Source organism: Bipolaris maydis (assembly GCF_028858645.1).
Source record: "Bipolaris maydis strain C4 unplaced genomic scaffold PSV08scaffold_13, whole genome shotgun sequence".
Lineage (NCBI taxonomy): Eukaryota > Fungi > Ascomycota > Dothideomycetes > Pleosporales > Pleosporaceae > Bipolaris > Bipolaris maydis.
In genome coordinates, this window is record NW_027093869.1 from 1,240,273 (window position 1) to 1,261,120 (window position 20,848).

Genomic DNA, 20,848 nt, shown 5'->3' on the forward strand with positions numbered 1-20,848 from the left:
AGCAGCCCCACATTTCGTAAATAGCTTAGCACAAAACGTCAGCTACAGAATAATTGATATTATTGATTAATCTGCGATCCTCTAGACTTTTCGAACACGGTATACAGGGGCGAGGCTGCATTGAATTCAAATCCCTCTTTTTTGTCGTCATTCATCACTGTCTTCAATCTTGCTAGAAGCCGAACGTAAATATTGGTCGCTAAGAGATAAGCAACACAATAGGTTGTTTACTACCCAGAGTGGCTGCAGCTCTCACTCATGCACCTAAAACTCTATTTCCGGTCATCCTGATGAACAGGTCAGCATACATGAAGCATCGCTACTAATTATGTAATCCGCTGACTGCGTGCAAGATGAAGCTATTATAAGCAAGAAGCCCACACACATATCATATAGGCCTCGCTTTTCTGTGCCAGCCCTTGGTTTCCACCGCTTATCCTCCGGCATGCATTATCGAGTGGTTGCTACAATATTGCTGCTGGCAGCCAAGTCGGCCAACGCGCACTCATTTGTTGAACAACTCACAAACATCGCGTCTGATGGCTCTTATGTTTCCTGTTTTGGCTATCCACGAGCGTTTGTAGACAAATCTGCTGACGCCAAATTTGATCAAGAGGCCAACAAATGGCTCCTGCCGCCGGCAGGCGGCCCGCCCTTCATCAACGAAACGCATCTGCTTTGCCATCCGTCTCAACAGGTCCCCAACCAAGCAGGCAGTTTCTCTCGTCTGCAAACCAGGCCAGGAAGTATGATCGCTTTACGTTACGCTGAGAATGGCCATGTAACCATGCCTGGAGGCGGACTCAATCTTGTGGGGAAGCCGAAGAAAGGAGGCACAGTGTTCGTGTTTGGTACAAAGCAGCCACGGCCTGGTGAAACTCTTCAAAATGTAATGCATTGGACACGTGATGGCAAGGGTGGTGACCAATCTGGCCGACTACTGACTGCCCAAAACTTTGATGATGACAGGTGCTACCAGCTTAGTGACGATAGTATAGTATTGGGTAAAGCTCGCCGTTTGCAGACACCCAACCCAATCCCTGGACAGCCAGGCTCAGATCACGAACTTTTCTGCGAGACGAATGTAAGACTGCCAGGCGATATCACTGTCGGCCAGCCTTACACCCTGTATTGGGTGTGGCAATGGCCAACAGCACCTCAGCAGGAACGTGAGCCACTACATGGGAAGGACGAGTACTACACATCGTGTATTGACGTGGATGTTGTCGTTGACTTACCTCTGGACCAATGTGGGGCTGGTCTCAAGGACCAGGACCCTATGACCGCTGCTGTTCCAAATTTTAAATCTCGCACTGCGTTGACAATTGATCCGCTAGCATTGTCTTCACAAGCAGACTTTGGGCCACCCACAATGACTAGAGACGAATCTTTTAATATCCAGCAGACTGCCACAGCCGTGCACCATAGGCGATTGCCTAATTAGTCTGCATACATGTTGCGAGTAATTGACAAAACGATCCCACCCCTGATGCTGGTAAAGAGTGGTCCAAAGCTTACTCGGGACTGCAATCACCGTAGGGCTCAGGGTTACCTATAAAATTTCGTAGACTGAAACTCTAAATCGCTCTCTATCTTCTATGATTACTGGTGATTGTTTTGTTTTTTCACTGTTTGCGCATTGCGCTGTTGTGTATAGCAAGTACTGTGCATGTTTTTAACGGGCTGAATGTCATTTGATTAGCTCCTCGATTGAATCTTGGTCTAACTACCCACAAAATATGGGTGTTGCCTCGAGTACCTGGATGCTATCGGCCCGATCGTTACTTGGGCAACTAACTAGCATTGTAACTTAGAGGAATTTGGTCTTTACCATCATGTTGCCGTCAATCCTCTTCATGACCTTTATAGCGCTTCCCGGCCTGTTACTCGAGCATAACGACTTGTCCAGCTTAATGTGCCTAGTTCAGTGTTTAGCTTTTATAGCATTCATTCTAAGTAGCATTAACCACCATCTATTTTTGGTTATCTTGTGCTATCTCCGGTAGTCCAAGTCATTTCAATTAGTAGTAGTAGTAGTAGTAGTAGTAGTAGTATTGGTTTTACGTCCTAACGAAGCCTCCCAGGGGGCATAGGGACGGGCGAAGCCTGGGGCTTACAGTGGTAGCGCACTGCCCAGTTACACCTATTCTAGGAAACTATATAGTTGGGTTCTTCTCCTCCTCGCCCCGCCGTTTGGGTGATTCTGAGTGGTATCGGGTGGGGGGTGCCCATCTGTTCTGCGCCATTGTTATGGCTGTAACGGAGAAAACTTGAAAACTAAGCACGAATCAAGTATAAAAAGAAAGATTACGCGGCTCCTGCCTAATAACGCCTAGGGCCGTAAGCCCTTGTAAGGGAAGTAAAAATAAAAACAAAAACGAGTGGAGTGAGTCAGAGTAGTGAAGAGTGTCTCCTTAAGAAGTAGTCTGCGCGGGCTTAAGGGCCTGCGCGGTTCTCTTCTAAGAATTGCCAAGACTTAAAGTGGGTCTAAGTGGGGAGGTTATGGCAGTCTCTAATAACCGTAAGGTACTCATTGAAGTCCGCCGGGTCTTCGTGCAACGTCTTTAAATAGGCGATTGCCCGTTCCCTCGTGCGTGGTGCTGTAGGGGGTCGTCTTGGCCATCTTGGGTAACTAGGGGCGTGTCGTCGGCACAGAATAATATGTTCTGGGGTCTTTGAGCGCCCACAGGTGCAGTGGAGCTCTGCAGCGTTATGCTGGTATTTCTGGTGGTACCAAGCAAAGTCACCATGTGAGGTTCTCGTGGCCAGTAGAGTAGCGAGTACTGGTCGGGGTAGGCGGAGCTCCTCTGGAGTGCGTCTAGTGTCGTAGGGGAGTTTCCATTGCGAGTACCAGGCCGAGAGCTTCGTACATGCTTTGCCCCACCAAGTTTGGTGGGCTTGGGCAACGGCTCCCTTCTCCTTTGAACGAATTCCCGAGATAGTGGGCTCCTTAGCGAGCCCGTATGGAGCGGTAGGGTTCTTAGCCTCGTCATCCGCCAGGCGGTCCGCTGTCTCGTTGCCTTCAATTTCTATGTGTCCTGGGGCCCATTTCACGCAGGCATTTAGCCTGGTCATGATATCCTGGGCTGCCAGAAAGGCCCATTGCGAGGAGTCTGCCGCGTTGCCTCGCAGGCACCAGATGACCGAGGTGCTATCAATGCATAAGTAGACGTTGTCCCCTGGCCCCGCTAATTCAGCGGCATGTTCGAGTGCTCTTGCAGCCCCGACTGCCTCTCCGTCGAAGACATGCGATAGGTCATTAAGGGAGCTTCTGCCTGAGGCGATGATCTTTTGCGCACGGTAGATTGCGTACCCGTACGTCACCCTCTTGCATCCCTCTACCTTTTGTTCAGACCCGTCCGAGAAGATGGTGATATCCTCGTCGCCTAGTGCGGCCCACCATTCTTTAAACTTTTGGGCAGCCGCTTCCTTTGGTTGGCCATCCGTTGGATCGCGCCTGCAGTCCTTTGAGAAGTGGGGAGCGGTAAGGGCCATCCGGGGCGCCTGGGGTAGGAGTTGTCCTATCCTTTGCACTTTAGTCCGGGGCTGCTGGGCGCCTCCAGCTCCCCGCCCACGGCCTATCTTGGGGATTTCGAGTCGTGGGACCAGTTGGTGTCCCACATCGACGGTTTGTAGGCGCATAGCGAGGCGCCATTTAACTTCTTCTAGGGCTCCCTCTGCTGAGGGGAGGCCGGCCTCTCTAAAGAAAACTGCCTTAGGCGTTGTCCGGAAGGCAGGTAGCACCGCGCATGCTGTCAGAGTGATCGTGGATTGGATCAGCTCAATGTGGTGTCCGACGCGGGTGCTCACGAGTTGGCTGCGGCTGCTTCGTGCAATCCGGGGGTTCTTCTTTCGTCCCTCGTACCATGCTTCTGCCCCATAAAGGAGGGATGGGAGGACGCAGGTGATGACCGCCTTTCGCAGGGCGTCAGGCGGGGGTCCGTATTTGATCTTGGCCAGTCCTCGGAGGTGTGTTGCCAGTTTGCGTGTGGCGGCCACTCTCTGGGCGACGTGTCTCCTAAAGGTGAGTTTCCTATCAAACCAGACGCCTAGCCAGCGTAGCGCATTTTGCCCCCCGTCCGTCGCTGGTTGTATAGGTTCGATGGTCAGCTCGTCCGTGACGCGGATAGGGGGTGATTCCCCATGTTGCTGCCTAGTGAGGTGAATAGCCTCGAGTTTCTCAGGTGCGAAGGCAACTTTGTTGTCGGAGCCCCATCTGTGTATTTCCCGGATGTCGTCAGCGACCTGACGGGCACTCTCATCCAGGGTGTGGGCGACTCTGTATATGCACACGTCGTCTGCGTAGCCGAAGCGTAGGTTTTTGTCTTGATTCAGGAGCTCTGCCAGGTACAGTGTGTACAATATTGGGTAGGTGGGGGTGATATCCTCGCCTAAGCGTACTTGCACCCTCCTATTTGACAGAAAGGTTTCAATAATGCGCACGCATAGGGGATGCCATCCCTGTTTGGCCATGCGGTGTAGGAGACGGTTTTTCAGAAGCGCGTCAAAGGCCCCTTGAACGTCGAGCGTGACCATAGTTACACTTTGTCCCTTACTCATGGCTAGCTCGACGTCGTGCGTGAACGAGGCTACTAGGTCCATTGTGGATCGTTTTGGCAGCGCCCCGCCGTGCTGGGGGCTGAGCAGGTTGTGTGCCATGGCGGCGGTAGCGATGCCTTTGCCTAGGCAGGAGAGTAGTGCGATTGGTCTCATAGAACGGACTGAGGTGTGGTCCTTCTTTCCCGCTTTGGGGATCATGGCAACCTCCGCGGTTCGCCAGCATTCTGGAAAGCAAGCGAGTTCCAGGCATTTTTGGTAGATGGCCGCGATGTGTCGTCCTATCGCGGGCCAGCAGGCTTTTAGAAGCCGCACGGTGATACGGTCAGTCCCTGGGGATGTGCTAGTAACCCCGATGGTGTACCGTTCGGCTTCTTCGATTGAGACCCCTGTCTCCCACGGGATGGGGGTGTGGTGGAAGTCACCAGGGCCTGGTGGTTGGGGGAGGTCGTCGCTGGAATTGTAGCGGTCCAGCAGTTCGCTCCTCAGGGCTTCGGCCTTGTCCCCATTATTCAATACCGTGCGGCCTCATTTCAATTAGTGAGCGGTAATTGGGGCCATTTTTTCAAGCATGATGGCATTGTCACATATGTTGTGGTACGATACGTGATGGAGCTCAAAAGATCAAGGGGAGACCCGCAATCGAGTAGATAGAAAAGCTGATAGTTGATCGCTGTGAAGCATTGATTGGAGAAGGTGTCTAGTTATCCACGTACGAAAGAAGATCGCAATATATACTACAAGCTAGTCACGTGATACTACATCACAATGTACTCTAGCCAACCACATGTCGTACGCTCTCATGCACTTGCCGCTTCCGCTTTGCCTACATATTCCAATTGTCATCCCAAGGACAAGCTCGGTACAAGCTTGCACAAAGAGAGTTAAACCATGTAAATAAGATGAGTTAATTGGCCCGAGAGTTTGCAAGAAGACACATCGCTAACAGCAATTAATAGTATTTAGGCAAAGTCACTACTTAGCGACAAAGGCTTACGTAGCGTGGGATAAGAGGTGGCCTGATTACAGAAACCGGAAGCTGCAACTGCATAAGAGTATATCGCTTGTACTAATGTGTTAGGTATGACTAAAAATGCGACGTGTCGTTTTTGCAAGAAATATCTACGGCCGCTGTAGAGAAATACTCATGTACCATGAATTCAGTAGACGAAACTGGCGATTCAACATGCAAGTGGCTGACAGTAAGCAAGCTTATTCTGCTTCTCCTGTGTGGGCCAATCGCTCGGCCTCAGACATACACCTTCCTTCCAGAGCTGACATGTGATTTCGTGCTGCTTATGGAGTCGCAAGTCTGTAGACTTGAAGATATCTATCAGCATAAGTAGTATGAAATCTATATAAACATTGTTGTTTTGGAGAGCTGATATGTGGTTTTTTGGTATACGAAAGTCAACACTCCTAACATCTCCCATACTGGTTCGGCAAATAAAGCTATTAATTGACCTCAATATGAACAGGAAGTCTATTAAGATGAAGCAGAGGGCGGAGGCCGCCGTTAGGGTGCCATCAGATGCTAAATTTTATAACACTCGAAATCCTCACAACCGTGCTATCCGGAAGGCTCGAGTGACGGAAGAAAGAAAGACCCGAGTGAGGCAAAGTGGAAAGAGTGCAGTGACGCAAAATAGAAAGACCCGAGTGACGCAAAGTGGAAAGAATGCAGTAACGGATAGAAACAACGAGCATAACATGTGTTTACGAAAGCGGCCTCGGCGACTATGATTTTCGTGGTCGACCTGCTGCTGGAAGATACATAACTAAGAGGAGAGCTATAACGTGTTCCACGGGCGAGCGCCGCACACGGGCGAGCGCCGCACCCCACCAAACTTACACACCTCTACAAGCGCGTAACTCCATCATAAATTAATTATTCTATTATATATTTAGATAGTAGATTAAGTACTATCTAAAGTATCTTTCTTGCATATACGTGAATTATGACCAGTCTCCCTACACCTACTACAGCGCGCAAGAGCCTAGCGGCTGACACCTGATCGCTCTCCTCTTTGACGCTCTTCATGAGCAATCTGCTAATCAGCCTCACGCTGAGCGAGTAGATCCTCACCAGCTCCCTTTGTAAGGACTCCTCGCTTCTATATCCGCTTTTTCTTACGTTTTCTATGTTAAATATGTAAAGCGTTGAAGGTGAAGGAAAGACTTATAGAGTGGCTAGTACCCAGCCACCTAATATTTTCACCTATATATATACTCGCGCTCCAACTACCTTAGTTAGCCAATGAATCCATTATCCAACATTCTACGCTCTGATACTGCTATATTAGCTCTCTTAAGGCTAGCAATTCGATCGCGCATTAGCTTAGCCGAGAGCATCATTACCTCAGCTCCCTTCTTAAGCTGGTTAATCGCCGCGATAATTGAAGCTGGTGATGAGCCTTGATGCCGCTGAACGCGATTACGTATTAACGTGGATTGGGCTTCAAGCTCACGTACGTTGCTTGGAGTACGAGCCTCCCAGAGAGCCTCTGCGAGAGGAGCTGGAGGAGTAGGCGTACGTAGCTGCACGTCAAGCTTTGATAGAACTGTATCTGGCTGGAGAGGAACAATGCCTGCGCCTCGAAAAGCTAAGCAGATATTGGCTAGCGTAAAGGATCGATCAAACGCTACCTTAAACGCTGGTAGAAACTCAAGCTTGGTGATGTGGTTAATATGGTATCAGATTAGACTCTCCACCTCGCGGCTGTACGCGCGCTTCAATGGCGAGAAGCAGCCAATGTCAAGAGGCTGGAGTAGGTGAGATGAATAAGGCGGCATACAGAGAGTGTAGATATTATTTTTCTTGCAGAACTCTTGGAACTCAAGAGACTGGTGGCTCTTATGACCATCAAGGATAAGTAGACGACGTGTACCAACAACGCAAGTCTTTGTATGAGCATCGAAGTGCTTTATCCATGCAACGCCTAGCTCGTTATTCGTCCAGCCGTTGTCACTAACTGCGATCACCTAGTCGCGCAGGACTTCTGCCTCCTCGTACCAGGCAGATAGGTGGTGCTTGCCAGTAAAGATAAGAAACGGTGGGATAGCCCAGCCAGCCGCGTTAATCCCAGCGATAAATGTTACCCACTCACGACCACCTAGCTGAATAGCTTTTGGCCGTATTCTTCTCTCTGACGCTATAATAATAAGCTAAGTTGTAATCTTGCCTATTATAAAGCCAGCTTCGTCGAAGTTATAGACGTCCTCATTACAGATGCCGTACTTAGCTTTTGTCTACTCTATAAGCTCAAACCAGCTCTTAATTAGGACTAGATCTTCACATAGAGCTCTCTGCCTATCGTACGCTCGGTTGAAACGCGTTATAAGACTATTTGTACGCTTAACAAAGGTAGACGGCTAGTTGACTCCAACGCGTCCTCCACTGCGCGCAGCCAGCAGCTTATCAGCCATATCGCGCACGGCTGCGTACGTAGGCGCGAATCCACGCTAATCTAGATTAAGTATATAGCTAATAATCACCTCCTCTTCTAGCTGTGTTAGCTTCTTTAAGTTGGGCTGGCAATCGCGTCGCGCAGGGACACCAGCGCGTCGGCGGCGGATCGTTCGTTTAGACACGCTGTAGATAGCAGCAGCACTCCAATTACTTAGAATCTGCTTAGAATTAATTAAGGATATAGCAAGCTGAATATCTGATTCATTTGAAGCTAGTAGAGTAGCGCTGCGTTGGGCCATTGTACGATAAGATGGGAGAGGTGTGTAAGTTTGGTGGGGTGCGGCGCTCGCCCGTGTGCGGCGCTCGCCCGTGTGCGGCGCTCGCCCGTGGAACACGTTATACACAACCACTCTACGCAATATATTCTAAATGCCTTTAAACGAAACAGATATTCAGCTTGCTATCTCTTCTCTTAATACTCATCAAATTCAGAGCAACCGACGTGCAGCAGCAATATTTAACGTGACACGATCAACGCTACAGAACAGGCGCAATGGGAAGCCTGCCCGACGCGATTGCCAGCCCAACTCAAAGAAGCTTACCAAGCTAGAAGAGGAGGTGATAGTCGATCATATACTTGATCTAGATTCACGTGGATTCTCGCCTACCTACGTAGCTGTGCGCGATATGGCTGATAGACTATTAGCTGCGCGCGGCGCTGGCCAGGTTGGGCAGAAGTGGCCAGCCAACTTTGTCAAGCGTACAGACAGACTTATGACGCGTTTTAATCGGGCATACGATAGGCAGAGAGCTCTATGTAAAGATTCAGTCTTAATTAAGAGCTGGTTTGAGCTTGTAGAGCAGACAAAGGCTAAGTACGGCATCTGTGACGAGGACGTCTACAACTTTGACGAAGCTGGCTTCTCAATGGGCAAGATTACCACGCAGCTCGTTGTTACAGCGTCAGAAAGAAGAGCCCGACCAAAAGCTGTCCAGCCAGGTGGTCGTAAGTGGGTGACGTTCATCGCTGGGATCAACGCAGCTGGCTGGTCTATCCCACCATTTCTGATCTTTACTGGCAAGCACCACCTATCTGCCTGGTACGAGGAGGCAGAGATCCCGCGCGACTGGGTGATTGCAGTCAGCGATAATGGCTGGACGAATAACGAGCTAGGCGTTGCATGGATAAAGCACTTCGACGCCCACACAAAGACTCGCGTTGTTAGTACACGTCGTCTACTTATCCTTGACGGCCATGAGAGCCACCACTCTCTTGAATTCCAAGAGTTCTGCAAAGAGAACAATATCTACACTCTCTGTATGCCGCCTCATTCATCTCACCTACTCCAGCCTCTTGACATTGGCTGCTTCTCGCCATTGAAGCGCGCGTACAGCCGCGAGGTGGAGAGTCTAATCCGACACCATATTAACCACATTACCAAGCTTGAGTTTCTACCAGCGTTTAAGGTAGCGTTTGATCGATCCTTTACGCTAGCCAATATCTGCTTAGCTTTTCGAGGCGCAGGCATTGTTCCTCTCCAGCCAGATACAGTTCTATCAAAGCTTGACGTGCAGCTACGTACGCCTACTCCTCCAGCTCCTCTCGCAGAGGCTCTCTGGGAGGCTCGTACTCCAAGCAACGTACGTGAGCTTGAAGCCCAATCCACGTTAATACGTAATCGCGTTCAGCGGCATCAAGGCTCATCACCAGCTTCAATTATCGCGGCGATTAACCAGCTTAAGAAGGGAGCTGAGGTAATGATACTCTCAGCTGAGCTAATGCGCGATCGGATAGCCAGCCTCGAGAAAGCCAATACAGCGGTATCAGAGCGTAGAAAACGTAAGAAAAAGCGGATACAGAAGCGTGGAATCCTTACAAAGGGAGCTGGCGAGGATCTACTCGCTCAGCGCGAGGCTGATCAGCAGATTGCTTATGAAGAGCGTCAAGGAGGGGAGCGATCAGGTGTTAGCCGCCAGGCTCTAGCGCGGTGTAGTAGGTGTAGAGAGACTGGCCATAATTCGCGTACATGCAAAAGAGATACTCTAGATACTACTTAGTCCACCCTATTACTCTCTATATAATATAATGTTGCGTTGTTGAGATATACGTTCATAGAGGTGCGCAAACTTGGTGGGGTGGCCAACTCGCTTGCCTGGCCAACTCGCTTATCCAGCACGTTATGCCAACTTATCTTTATTCTTAACTAACTAGTTATATAATTACACTAATTACTTAACGTGCATCCCCTCGTGACGAAACAACCGGTGTAGCGGAACATTATTCCTTACACAAGTAAATAAGACGCGGAAACGTTTATAGACACATGTTCAAAATCTCTAGTTGTTTGTATTTGCATGCACCCTACACACAGCTAATAATCAAATAGAAAAATACACAGCGGTGTGGCAGTATATCATCGATACGCTGGAGGCAACATTTTGTGCCTCAATTGGCACCTCAGCTTACGCAGCTATTTTACTCTGAATTTTGTTGTCGGTGATCTTGGACGATGCTCTAAGTATTTCAATTTTAGATTATTATCTTAAAATGCCAGATAGTGATATGTGGTGGACATCAGAAAGTTTCTCCGTCGCCAGAACGATTGGGAAAATTCGCGATGAGAGTTTAGCGCAGCTTTGTCATCTGTAATACTATGTTGACGTGACCATTGTCTTACTCAATCATGTGACATGTTTTTTTGGTACTTTCTATCACTCTTTGGTCTTTTTTCTATTATTAGCACAACGCGAGGAACGCCCACAACCAGGACACTCGCTCAGTAGAGCAAGTTGTGAAGCTGTGATGTATATTGTAGCAAACATGGACCCCGCCAGCCAGGCACTGGCCTTAGAGTTGCCTCCCAACGTGCACAAGAGCATCTCTGCTCGAGCTAGATATTGTAACATTCCTCGTACTACTGTTCATTATCGGCATCGAGGTCGACCCTCGAAGAAGGCCACAGCTGAGAGCCAGCAATACCTGAGGAGAAAGCGCTTGTTGACTTCTTGTTACGAATGAGTGCCAGTGGATGCCCTATCCGTATCAAGTACATACCTTCCCTCGCCTTCTGCATCGCCCGCCGACGAGTATCGAATCGGCCCGCTGGGCCGCCGAATAAGAACTGGCCTCAAGCCTTCCGCCGCCGTCATCCAGAGATCAAGTCGAGGAACAACAAAGCAATGGCTTGAGAGCGCCACGATAACAACATATATGACAAGGTTGTCCACTGGTTCGAGATGATCGAGAAGGAACTCTGTAGACCAGATATCCTGCCAGAGAATGTCTACAACATGGATGAGACTGGAGTCATGCTGAACATGCTCGGCACTGTCAAAGTCCTTGTAGGTAAGGATGACCGTCGAGACTATAGAGGTGCGGGCGTTAAGCGGACGATGGTGACCGCTATCGAATGCGTGTCAGCAAGCGGTGAGTCGCTGAATCCAATGATCATCTACCCACAGGAGCAACTGGACGACTTATCCTACCCCTGGATGGTTTTATGCCCTATCCGAATCTGGTTACAACGACTCGTTTATCAGCCTTGAGTGGATGAAGCAAGTGTTCGATCCCCAGACTAAAGCTCGAGCTAATCAGAAACCGCGCCTACTAATCTGCGATGGCTTCGGTACGCATGAAACTCTGGAAGTTCTTGACTTCTGTTTCGAAAACAACATTACTTTGTGTAGACTGCCCTCTCATACGTCTCACAAGCTACAGCCATGTGATGTGTCGGTGTTTGGCCCATTGAAGGCAGCATATCGAGATCAGATCGAGCGACTCTATCGTGGAGGTCTGAACAATATCAACAAAGAGCACTTCACTACTATATATAGCCCAGCGAGGGAGAAGGCGATAACGAAAAAGAACATACTTGCAGGCTGGGCCAAGGCTAGACTGTTTCCGTTCAATCCAGCAAGGGTCCTTCGTGATCTTACAAAGCCAAACGCTCCCCCAACTGCTGGAAACCCTTCTGAAGATAGAGATGTGCGAGACGAGATAGCCCAGACACTAGTAACGCCCGTTTCGACAGAGGCCCTGACAGGTTTGCTGAATCAGATCAAGCATAGTTCTTGTGATGGTAACGAGCGAAGCAAAGCTCGTCACGAGAGACTCGTTCAAAAGCTTGCCAATGCCGCCCAGCGATTGTTTGCCCGACAAGCCCTAGACCAGAATTACATCGGAATCCTCAGAGATGCGAACAATGAAGCCAAGACTCGCCGTAAGACAAAGTCTGAAATTCTTCAGAAAGTCGAAAAGGATGGAAACGGGAGGGTGGTGATGTATGAAGATCTTGAAATGATTCGGGCAGATCGTGCGAGGAAGAAAGCGGCTAAAGAGGCCAAAGAAGCCCAAGGCAAAGGAAAGCGCGGTCGACCAAAGGCAGCTGCAGAGGCAGATCAAGGCAAAGGAAATATGGAGAAGCGTGTCCGGAATGGAAAAACTACAGTGCTGGAAGCGCACAGCCTAGATGATGTACAAAAGATTCCGTCGGCAATTCAAATGCCAATCGATCCAATGCTAGAATCCTGGAGAGCGCTCGAGGCCCAAATGTGGTGATAGGTTATAGCTGAACAGGTCTTAAGCATAAAGCCGTCTAACTCATATGTTCGTTCCTGCTTGTCATCCAATCAGTTACAGTCTTTCCTGTCACCTAGAGATGGAAGTCATTCATCTTTAAGGACATGGAACTGATAGTTCAATTGACAATTGAGTTAGATTCGACTATCTATTCCCCAGATAATCAGCCACGTTCTCAGCAAAGTTTTCGCTTGTAGCGTTGTGGAGCTGGAATAGCCACAACGCTGCCATGGATGTTTTCATCTCAAGGGCCTCGACCTCGAGTCGTCTATCGACTGCTGAGCTTGCTCTAGTCTATCCTTGATTTCCATTATGTAAGGGGCCCGCCCTAAAAGAATGTCCAAAGTTATCACTGGGATGATTTTGCCTAGCTTTTCACCCTTATTCCATCTTGCGATAACGGTTTTCACCTTCGCTAAGGCTTGATTTCTGTACCAAGACCCAAGGCTTGTCTCTGATGTCTCTGGTTTTGGAGGCTGTTGTCTCCAGCTGTGTGGTCCATAACCTTGGTTGAGGCACATCCAAGTGTACTCGTAGAAAATCTTGGGATTGAAATAGTATCTCGAGCCTTTGTACGTTCCTCTGAGAGACTGCCCGTTTTCCCTAGATGTTTGCAAGCAATCGAGAACCCGAGCACTGATGAGTGCACATTTTAGCCATCCCTTCTCATTCCTAGCTTGTTTGTTCGGCCACGCTTCCCACATTTGCATCCTGTCCGTATACTCTTCATCGTCTTCATCTGGATGCTTTTTTCGTCCCTCTGGGTCACGATCGTCCTTGGTTAGCGTCAGATGACTCGATTTTGATGGCCAGTCCCAAACATAGTGACCCTTGATTAAGGCAAGCATAGCTTTTGTCGTGTCATGTGCTTCGCTATAGTCCAGTAGCGTGTCATCGAGCCTCATGTACGGCTCAGGTGGGACCGTCAGCTACATGAGCTGCATGGTGGTATGTTCGTCCATTATAGTGTAGGCAAGTTCAGACTAGGCCGGGTGTTGATGTTGGCAACTCATGCGAGGGGGTTATGATTTAAAAGGGCAAACAGGAGAGAGCGGGCTTTTGAAGACGCTGCGTCGTTGACCGTTGTGGCTGAGCGTATTTGGGGGCGGCGTTTCAAGATGTCGTATGTTCAAGGCCTAATCAGTAAGCTGTACTCCGTATAAGCATGTTCTTTAGCGCTGCTGCCTAAATCCTTGGCGTCAATGTAAATTTCTGACTAACTAATTCTGCATACAGTTTTGCGCTAACCAAACACAGCAAGCGCACAATGCGAAAGTACCAGCTAGCATAGCGGCGCTGCAAGGTTTCGCGTCCCACAGCAGCCACAAGACCAGTGCGGCTACTAACTAGACGTCGCTGCGAGGTTCTGGGACTTTCAGGAAGGCTACAACTTACTATTACGGCCAATCAAGGTGTCATGTCAAGACTGTACTAACGAGTCTATCTCATGCCACAGAAGAAGGCCGTTTGCAAAGATGTTTGTAAGGATAGCAAAACACGAGTAATTTTCTATCTGCAGATGTATTTCAAACTTGGAGAGGACTATATTATAAGATTGCATATCTAGAAGACAGTTTTCTGCTGTGTGTGTAGACACATTTTGGGACAAGTTTGAAGTACCTGTTATTTGTTCCGTTACAGGGGTTGTTCCGCTTCTGTTGGATGTACGTTATTGTATTGTATTGTATTGCATAGGTTTATCGTCCTTGAGAAGCCCCCTAGGGGGCTCCAGCCTCCCGAAGGGCATGAAGACGGGCGAGGCACAGGGCTTATTTTCATGCCTATGGACGCCAATTCTAAGTAATTACATTTTTTGTGATTTCGTGTTGCCCTCTCTCCGCAGGTTGAGAGAGGAGTTCTCATTATCACGTGCGTAGGCACGTGACAACAATGTTTTGTCGTTTATTTTCCTCTTCTACCTTCAAGTATAAGCCTTTCTCCCTAACTCCTGTTTCTCTTAAGTAAAAACCTCGTAGGGGAAAAGCTTAAGAGATTTGAACAGGGAGAGAAGACTGCCTTTCCCCCTTGTCAATAGCCGAGAAAAATAGTAAGTGGGTCCGCACAGATGTGCGTTGATGGCTGTTGGATTCGAACCAACCGTCTGAAAAAGTCAGACTTGCCATTGGATGTACGTTAGTTAACTAGCTATGTTAACTACAATTAGAACAGGAATACCTGCATCATAAATTATCTCATCAGAACGATTCAGGAGTCGCACCACACGTCTACCAGCGCATTCGCGATTGTGTTTTATGAGAAAGCCTCTGTTGATTGTAATGGCTCCGCAGATGCTTCTTTTTCATTCCTCGCAGCTGTTACTTCAAAAAGGTAAGACTCGTAGCTCAACAGTGAACAATCCTTTAGATACAGTATCTCGCGTGAAGAGTGGTAACTTATTTTCCATTCATGCTCACCAGGCAACGAAAATGACAGCTTCAAAAGTTTCGCGCGATAGCATTTTATTTATGGTCTTTGTACCAGCTGTAGAGATCCTCCATTTCCTGCAGCTCAACTGGGCCAAATCTTTTGTTACATTCGATACATTTCTCACCGCCATGTCTCCACAAACACCAAGTTTCAGAGGGCTTCCCAGGGTAAGATCTTTTCTGAAGACGAGTTACACCATGTTTTTTCTGATAAAAACACACAACAAATCCGCGAAGCAGAAGACAGTCTCCCTCCTTGATACGCTGCTTGGTTTTGCTGGCTGAGTTTCCATCACCTTTATTCCAGCTGTTCAGGTCGAACACATCTATTGCAACCCTGATAGGGGGCAACGCTATGCTTGACCCGTCTATAATATGCAGATTATCATGATCCATTGCAACGACTACCCCCAGTGTGTTGACTCGCTCCAATGTCCCTTGTCGCAGCCAACAGAGAAAAATAGGCGTAAGGGCGTCAGACACTACGTAATCGTAGGGTTCAGAACTCGCCTTTGTAGTCGGTGCTGCTAGTCATAGATTGTCTCTTGCTGTATCAGATGGTTCTCGCAAAGTTTGCTGACCATCTGCATGTCCAGAAACATGAGCTTCTCTAGGTGCAGGAGGCGGATAAACAAACGCAAATTTAGGCTCTTCATTTCCAGTATGCTCCGGTTTTAGGGGTAGAGATGTTCTTGAGTCTTTTATCATTTGCTTTTTTCGAGTATAGTGCGTAGCTTCTAGTGTTTGTTCTGCTTTGTTTGGGAGCTCAATCCTTCGTTTTCCTATAGCGTAGTCATTCTGGTCGAATCGACTCACGTTCGTTCCAGCCACGCAGTCTGGAGGGCTAGCGAACATTATCTGTGTCGTCGAGTTTGATGACGGATCTTTGTTATCATTGATAGCTATTTCATCACCAGACGAGCCAGCCTGCAAGTTGTTGAATCCGATTGTCGGGGTGTGTGGAACGAACGGACTGGGGCCGGATACTTTCCGGAGAGCTTCTACCAGCACTTCCTTCTCTTTTTGTAAATTTGAAAGATCTGCTTCTAGTCTTTCGTTTCGATCGCCCGTATCTGATAATTGTTCTCGTAAAGTATCATTTATTCTCTCCATCTCTTCTCGTTTGCCACGCTCAAATGCAATCTGCTCGATCGCATCCTGATTACTTTTCTCAGATGATATCTTGAGCTTTTCATGGGCATCCTGTTCTTCGCAGAACGCAGACTCACAAGCTTTCGTATACAAATCCGCCTGTTTGATCTATTTTTGCTGTTAGCTATAACAAACATTTAGCAGTCACGATAGACTTACTTCTTTTTCTTGACATATGACCTTTGAGTTTAGGCTATGATTTTGCGTTTTGAGCTTTTCGCAATTATCTCTTGTGTCTTGAAGATCCTCCTCCAGAGTGTCTATGTAGTATTTGGTCGTCTTGAGTTCTGCTTCGAGTCTACTGATCTCTTCGTCCTTCTGAGAACTGTGTACTGTTAACGGAGGTCTGCATAAATGATACAAGTGTTTTACCAGCATTCAAACGTATGCCCGTCACGGCCATCTCGAGTAATACCAGCCATGCTGAAATTGTAGCGTGTAGCGTTAATGAGCTGATTGTGGCGGTGAACGATTGCCTGCGATGAGTGGAAACTGAAAAGATAGCTGCCCTCCTTTTTCTCCTCGATCGCGGTTTTTCCTGCAGAATTAAACTAATTACTCCCATCTAACTTATCCTTCCTATGCGTGAAACTAATTATACAAAATAATGTCTTGGCGGCAGCTGTTAGCCTAGTGTCCTGCACCGCGAAGATGTAAGACAATTATTCTCGTCATTTCATAACCATAAACAATTTCTGCAAAGCTGATATGTGATAGATGCAGGCTTAGCTATGCTCCGTCATCATTACTCTACATAAAGTGATCGCGTCTAGGCGATGATGATGCACATTAAAAAACAATTACTGTCGCTACTCAGGTACTTCTTATCATCGATTCCAAGGCGAATACTACAGTAACGAGATGTCAATTCTGTCGTTTGAAGATTGTACGCAGAATGTAATAGATTTTGAGACGGCAAAAATCAGAGCAAGTATCACGTTAGCAGACAGCGGTACATTTATGCACAGCCAACAATCAGAGACATTGAAACGTGGCGGCCCCGTCCGTCATTTGGAGAATATTCAAAGACATCACATTCTGGCTAGGGAGATGCCATTCTACACACGAAATGGGCATGACTTCTCCTATCACCCCCTGCAACAAGCAACGTGGTGTTTAGTTCTAGATCCAAGCACAAAGACACCATATTTCGAGTCGCTTGCAGAGTGTCAGAAGAGGATGATATCGGGAAAAATACTGTATGAAGACAGAGATCTGGGACAGGGTATTCACCCACGAGCAGATAGAGAATGGATATCCACACTGCTATGGAGGGAAGAGTGGTCAAAAGATGTTTATGAACTGAAAAATGTACTCCGTCGCAAGGTGAACGGAAAAATGCAGATCACGGTCCTCTTGTCACCTACCGACAAGGCGCGCGAGTTATTACGCAAAATCAGAAAGAAGCATGAATACATGTGGGATGGTCTCGTGCGGGCACCTCTTAATGCATTTCCACCGAAATGGAAGAATGAACTTCTACGTAGCATAGATAAGAGAAAATAGTTTACGCATGTAACTAAACAGCTAGTCAGATAAGCTGGATTAACTAACTACTCCTTACTGCCCCATTTCTTCGAGACATGTCTCCCGCAATTCAAAGAGTTGTCTTCTGAGTGGTTTCCCCCTATTGTTTAACACTAATCAAACTTATCATGATTAAACGTGAGGCGGATTATAGAAATTCACTGCTGGAAGTTTTGCTGTCGCTTGGGCTTAGCTCGACGCGCTCCAAAAGCCCTGCAATCTCCAGGTCGCTCTCGCACATATCCGAATAGCTGTCGCTGGACTCTGAATCTGTCTCAGTGTCATCGTCGCTTGATCTGTAGTCATCATTGGCCCTATTTTCCTCTCCGTCTTCGTCCACAACGCTTATATTACACTTGCTCTCAGTTTCACTGTCATCTTCGCTTTCGGTTTCACTGTCAGTTTCACTCTCGATTTCGATACCAGCGTAAGTATCGTCCTCGATTTCAATACCACTGTCAGTATCACCATCCTGATAGCTCGTGTTTTTACTGCATTTACGCCTAGGGTTGCGTCTTCTGATCGCTTGCATACTCGCGGTATCAACTGTGTGGGGCATATAATTTATCGATGGGTAGAGCAAAAAATCTTATGTGAATTATGAGTATCAGTCAGCAAGAGTCTTGATTGAAGATGTCGTAGTCGATGAGCAAATTATAGGGGTCCTAAGTAGTCCTTTGTATGTTCTAGTGAAATTCTCAATAGGCTTATGAATGCATGTGAGATCAAATCGTTGATCGACTGCGTGATGCATATGTTATGTAATATCTGACAAGATAACGCCCTTATCACATTCACGAACCTAGGAAATTCAAGTCGCTATCGATGTGCAGTCAGGTGGCAATTCTGAGCCAATATGCAGCATTTGTGATGAACACACATGACTTAACGCATTGGTGGCCTCCATTATCCACATAGCGTATCTACCATGATGCTTACGGGACGTCTTGTTCTGGTGACACATTGTATGCTTACTGGCCATAGACTAGCGCGTGTTCTGATGATTGAAGAGTCCTATGAACGCTTGTCTGCAGTGGCCATGATAGCGCCAGCAGTGAACAGCCCTTCTGACCACCCCCGAACACATACCATATCTGGCATCAAACTATTACAAACTTTGCAATGAAGGCAGACAGCAGTTCATCCAGCGCTCAACATGCCGTCTACAGCCATGAGTTTTCATCTGGAATTAGTTTCGTGGAACAAAACGACTGTGGTCGTCGCCTTACTCGTCCCGACAAGGAAGGATCTCGCGAAAATCGATTAGAACTACTGCCTAGCGTAGCGGAGGCCTCTCATAGTTACAGAAGGGCGCTGATAGTGCCTCACGTGACTATCACCAGGCTGTGCACAAAAAAACCTAGATATTTGAGCTCCTTGTCACCGATTCAAGAGAATACCACAAGCGTAAAGAGAGTATTGAATGACAAGGTTCACCATTTACCTCTGGATATGGCGGTTGGAGAAGACACGAGACACGTTCAGGAAGCTGCGCGTCCTGTCGACGCCTTGAACCAATGCGATGCCACAACATTGGAAAGAGATCCTAATGTCACTGGCATAGAGTAGACCGATGGCAAAGATAAATTCTGCAACTTGCGAGCGCTCCATTACCCACCAATGTACGAACTTCTCACGCCTGTGAGAATTCCTATGTCAGGCGACGATTTGGACGAGATGCATTGCGCGTTCTGAATTTTGACTCACACGGCTATTGTAGCAGCAATCGATTTATGCACCTAGCGGGATCTAGTTAGCAGGCTTGTGTCTTGCGCAGGAAGAGGACAGACTGGATGTAATTACACACAAAAGGCATGTAGTTAACTAGCATGTCTGCACTATCAAGAGGCACTGCCCCTTAGCATGTGATTCCCCTTACCACATGTGAAAAAGAGCTCCTTCGACTTTTTAGATATAATTAATAATGCCATCTTGTGGCTGGTTTCATAGTTAGTTAGCTTTACTCACGCGAGCTCCATTGATTCATGTACTAGCACGACTAATAATTTAGTAGTTAAGTAACTAGTTAAGTAGTTAGTTAGTTAGTTAACTTAATTAGATGTTTAACGTTAACTTAGTCAAGTCATCTATGAAAACGATTACGAAGTCTATTAAACAACTAGTTAAACAACTAACTAGAAATCAACATTTACATCATTTGCTGATTCTATTCATGCAATTAACTGATTAATGAATGAATGAATAAGAATAAGACAGACCAATCCTCTTAACTAGTCAAATTCTCTTTATCTACAGTGGCATCAGCTCCGACGGTGACTAGTTTACTCAGATTCGACATTAGCATATCTACAAGCTGACCTGACCTAGTTTCATGATCATCTAGTATATTTTGTATCTTCTCCTCGCAAGTTTTCATATGTGGATTTGGCCTAATTTCATTTTCCAGCATCTTCTGCATGTTCTCCTTAAGTATTTGCACATTGTTATTCATAGTGGCTTGATGAAATTCTCCTATATCTCTTAGATTTGGCGCGAAATCCTCCGGGTACTTGGGAACTCCAACATTCTCTTCACCGGGCTGGAGATTTGTATCGGAAACGAACATATTATCTTTTGGAGACACAATTGCAGTTGAACCTTGCCATCGCTCAGGCTGTTCCGGATTTATGTCAGTAGCGTAAGTCTTTTCGACTTCCACTTTCTCCATGATCTTCTTCTTCTTCTTTTTCTTCTTCTTCATCTTCTCCTCCTTCTCCCTCTCCTTATCCTTCTCCCTCTCCCTCTCCTTCTCCTTCTCCTTCTCCTTCTCCTTCTCCTTCTTCACGTCCTTCTTCACGTCCTTCACCCCATCTTTCACACCCTTCGTCAACATCTCTCCATTTAAAATGGCAGACTTGGCTAGTGCTGGTTTCATTTTATTAAGGTTAGCGGGTGATGCTGGTGTCAAACGAGCAAGTACTAAGGCGCAAACTGCAATTATATATGTATCGATGCGTAGAATGTGCACATCGTCTGACATACTGCATTGTCAAGAATGCACTATTTCTGGCTCCCAATGACCTCGATGCTCATCCGGTAATTGGGCAAACACCTACGCTGATAATGGCCGTGATACAAGGGCTGTGGGCACACTGCGCTCACTAATAAGCCACTACCCCTTCGTCAGCTTTCTCACCTGCTGACCGTAGATATTTAATCGTCATTTCCATTCTAGCAGTCCACTGCCGAGACTAATAC

General features: G+C 47.3%; 5 protein-coding genes across 5 annotated transcripts; 2 read left to right on the top strand and 3 right to left on the bottom strand.

Annotated features, from left to right (window-relative positions):
• Window positions 1-445: 445 nt before the first annotated feature.
• On the top strand, window positions 446-1,444 carry PSV08DRAFT_355243 (uncharacterized protein; the record flags this gene model as incomplete). Its single annotated transcript, XM_066092901.1, has 1 exon — window positions 446-1,444. The coding sequence occupies one exon, from the start codon at window positions 446-448 to the stop codon at window positions 1,442-1,444; it is 999 nt and encodes a 332-aa protein (XP_065948494.1).
• An 11,197-nt stretch (window positions 1,445-12,641) lies between these two features.
• PSV08DRAFT_208575 (uncharacterized protein) lies at window positions 12,642-13,672 on the bottom strand. The gene has a single exon (XM_066092075.1). It carries the CDS (start codon window positions 13,448-13,450, stop codon window positions 12,785-12,787), a length of 666 nt encoding a protein of 221 aa, XP_065948495.1. The 5' UTR covers window positions 13,451-13,672; the 3' UTR covers window positions 12,642-12,784.
• Window positions 13,673-15,502: 1,830 nt separating this feature from the next.
• Window positions 15,503-16,545, bottom strand: PSV08DRAFT_355247 (uncharacterized protein; the record flags this gene model as incomplete). Its single annotated transcript, XM_066092902.1, has 3 exons — window positions 15,503-16,231; window positions 16,283-16,448; window positions 16,496-16,545. 3 exons carry the CDS (start codon window positions 16,543-16,545, stop codon window positions 15,503-15,505), a joined length of 945 nt encoding a protein of 314 aa, XP_065948496.1.
• Window positions 16,546-16,984: 439 nt separating this feature from the next.
• PSV08DRAFT_186959 (uncharacterized protein) lies at window positions 16,985-17,629 on the top strand (the record flags this gene model as incomplete). The annotated part of the gene is made up of 1 exon (XM_066091949.1): window positions 16,985-17,629. One exon carries the CDS (start codon window positions 16,985-16,987, stop codon window positions 17,627-17,629), a length of 645 nt encoding a protein of 214 aa, XP_065948497.1.
• Window positions 17,630-19,877: 2,248 nt separating this feature from the next.
• On the bottom strand, window positions 19,878-20,525 carry PSV08DRAFT_355249 (uncharacterized protein; the record flags this gene model as incomplete). Its single annotated transcript, XM_066092903.1, has 1 exon — window positions 19,878-20,525. The coding sequence occupies one exon, from the start codon at window positions 20,523-20,525 to the stop codon at window positions 19,878-19,880; it is 648 nt and encodes a 215-aa protein (XP_065948498.1).
• Between the last annotated feature and the right edge of the window lie 323 nt (window positions 20,526-20,848).

Coding starts and splice junctions, on each gene's coding strand:
- PSV08DRAFT_208575 (XM_066092075.1), bottom strand. CDS start 13,450: ATGAGGCTCGATGACACGCTACTGGACTATAGCGAAGCACATGACACG.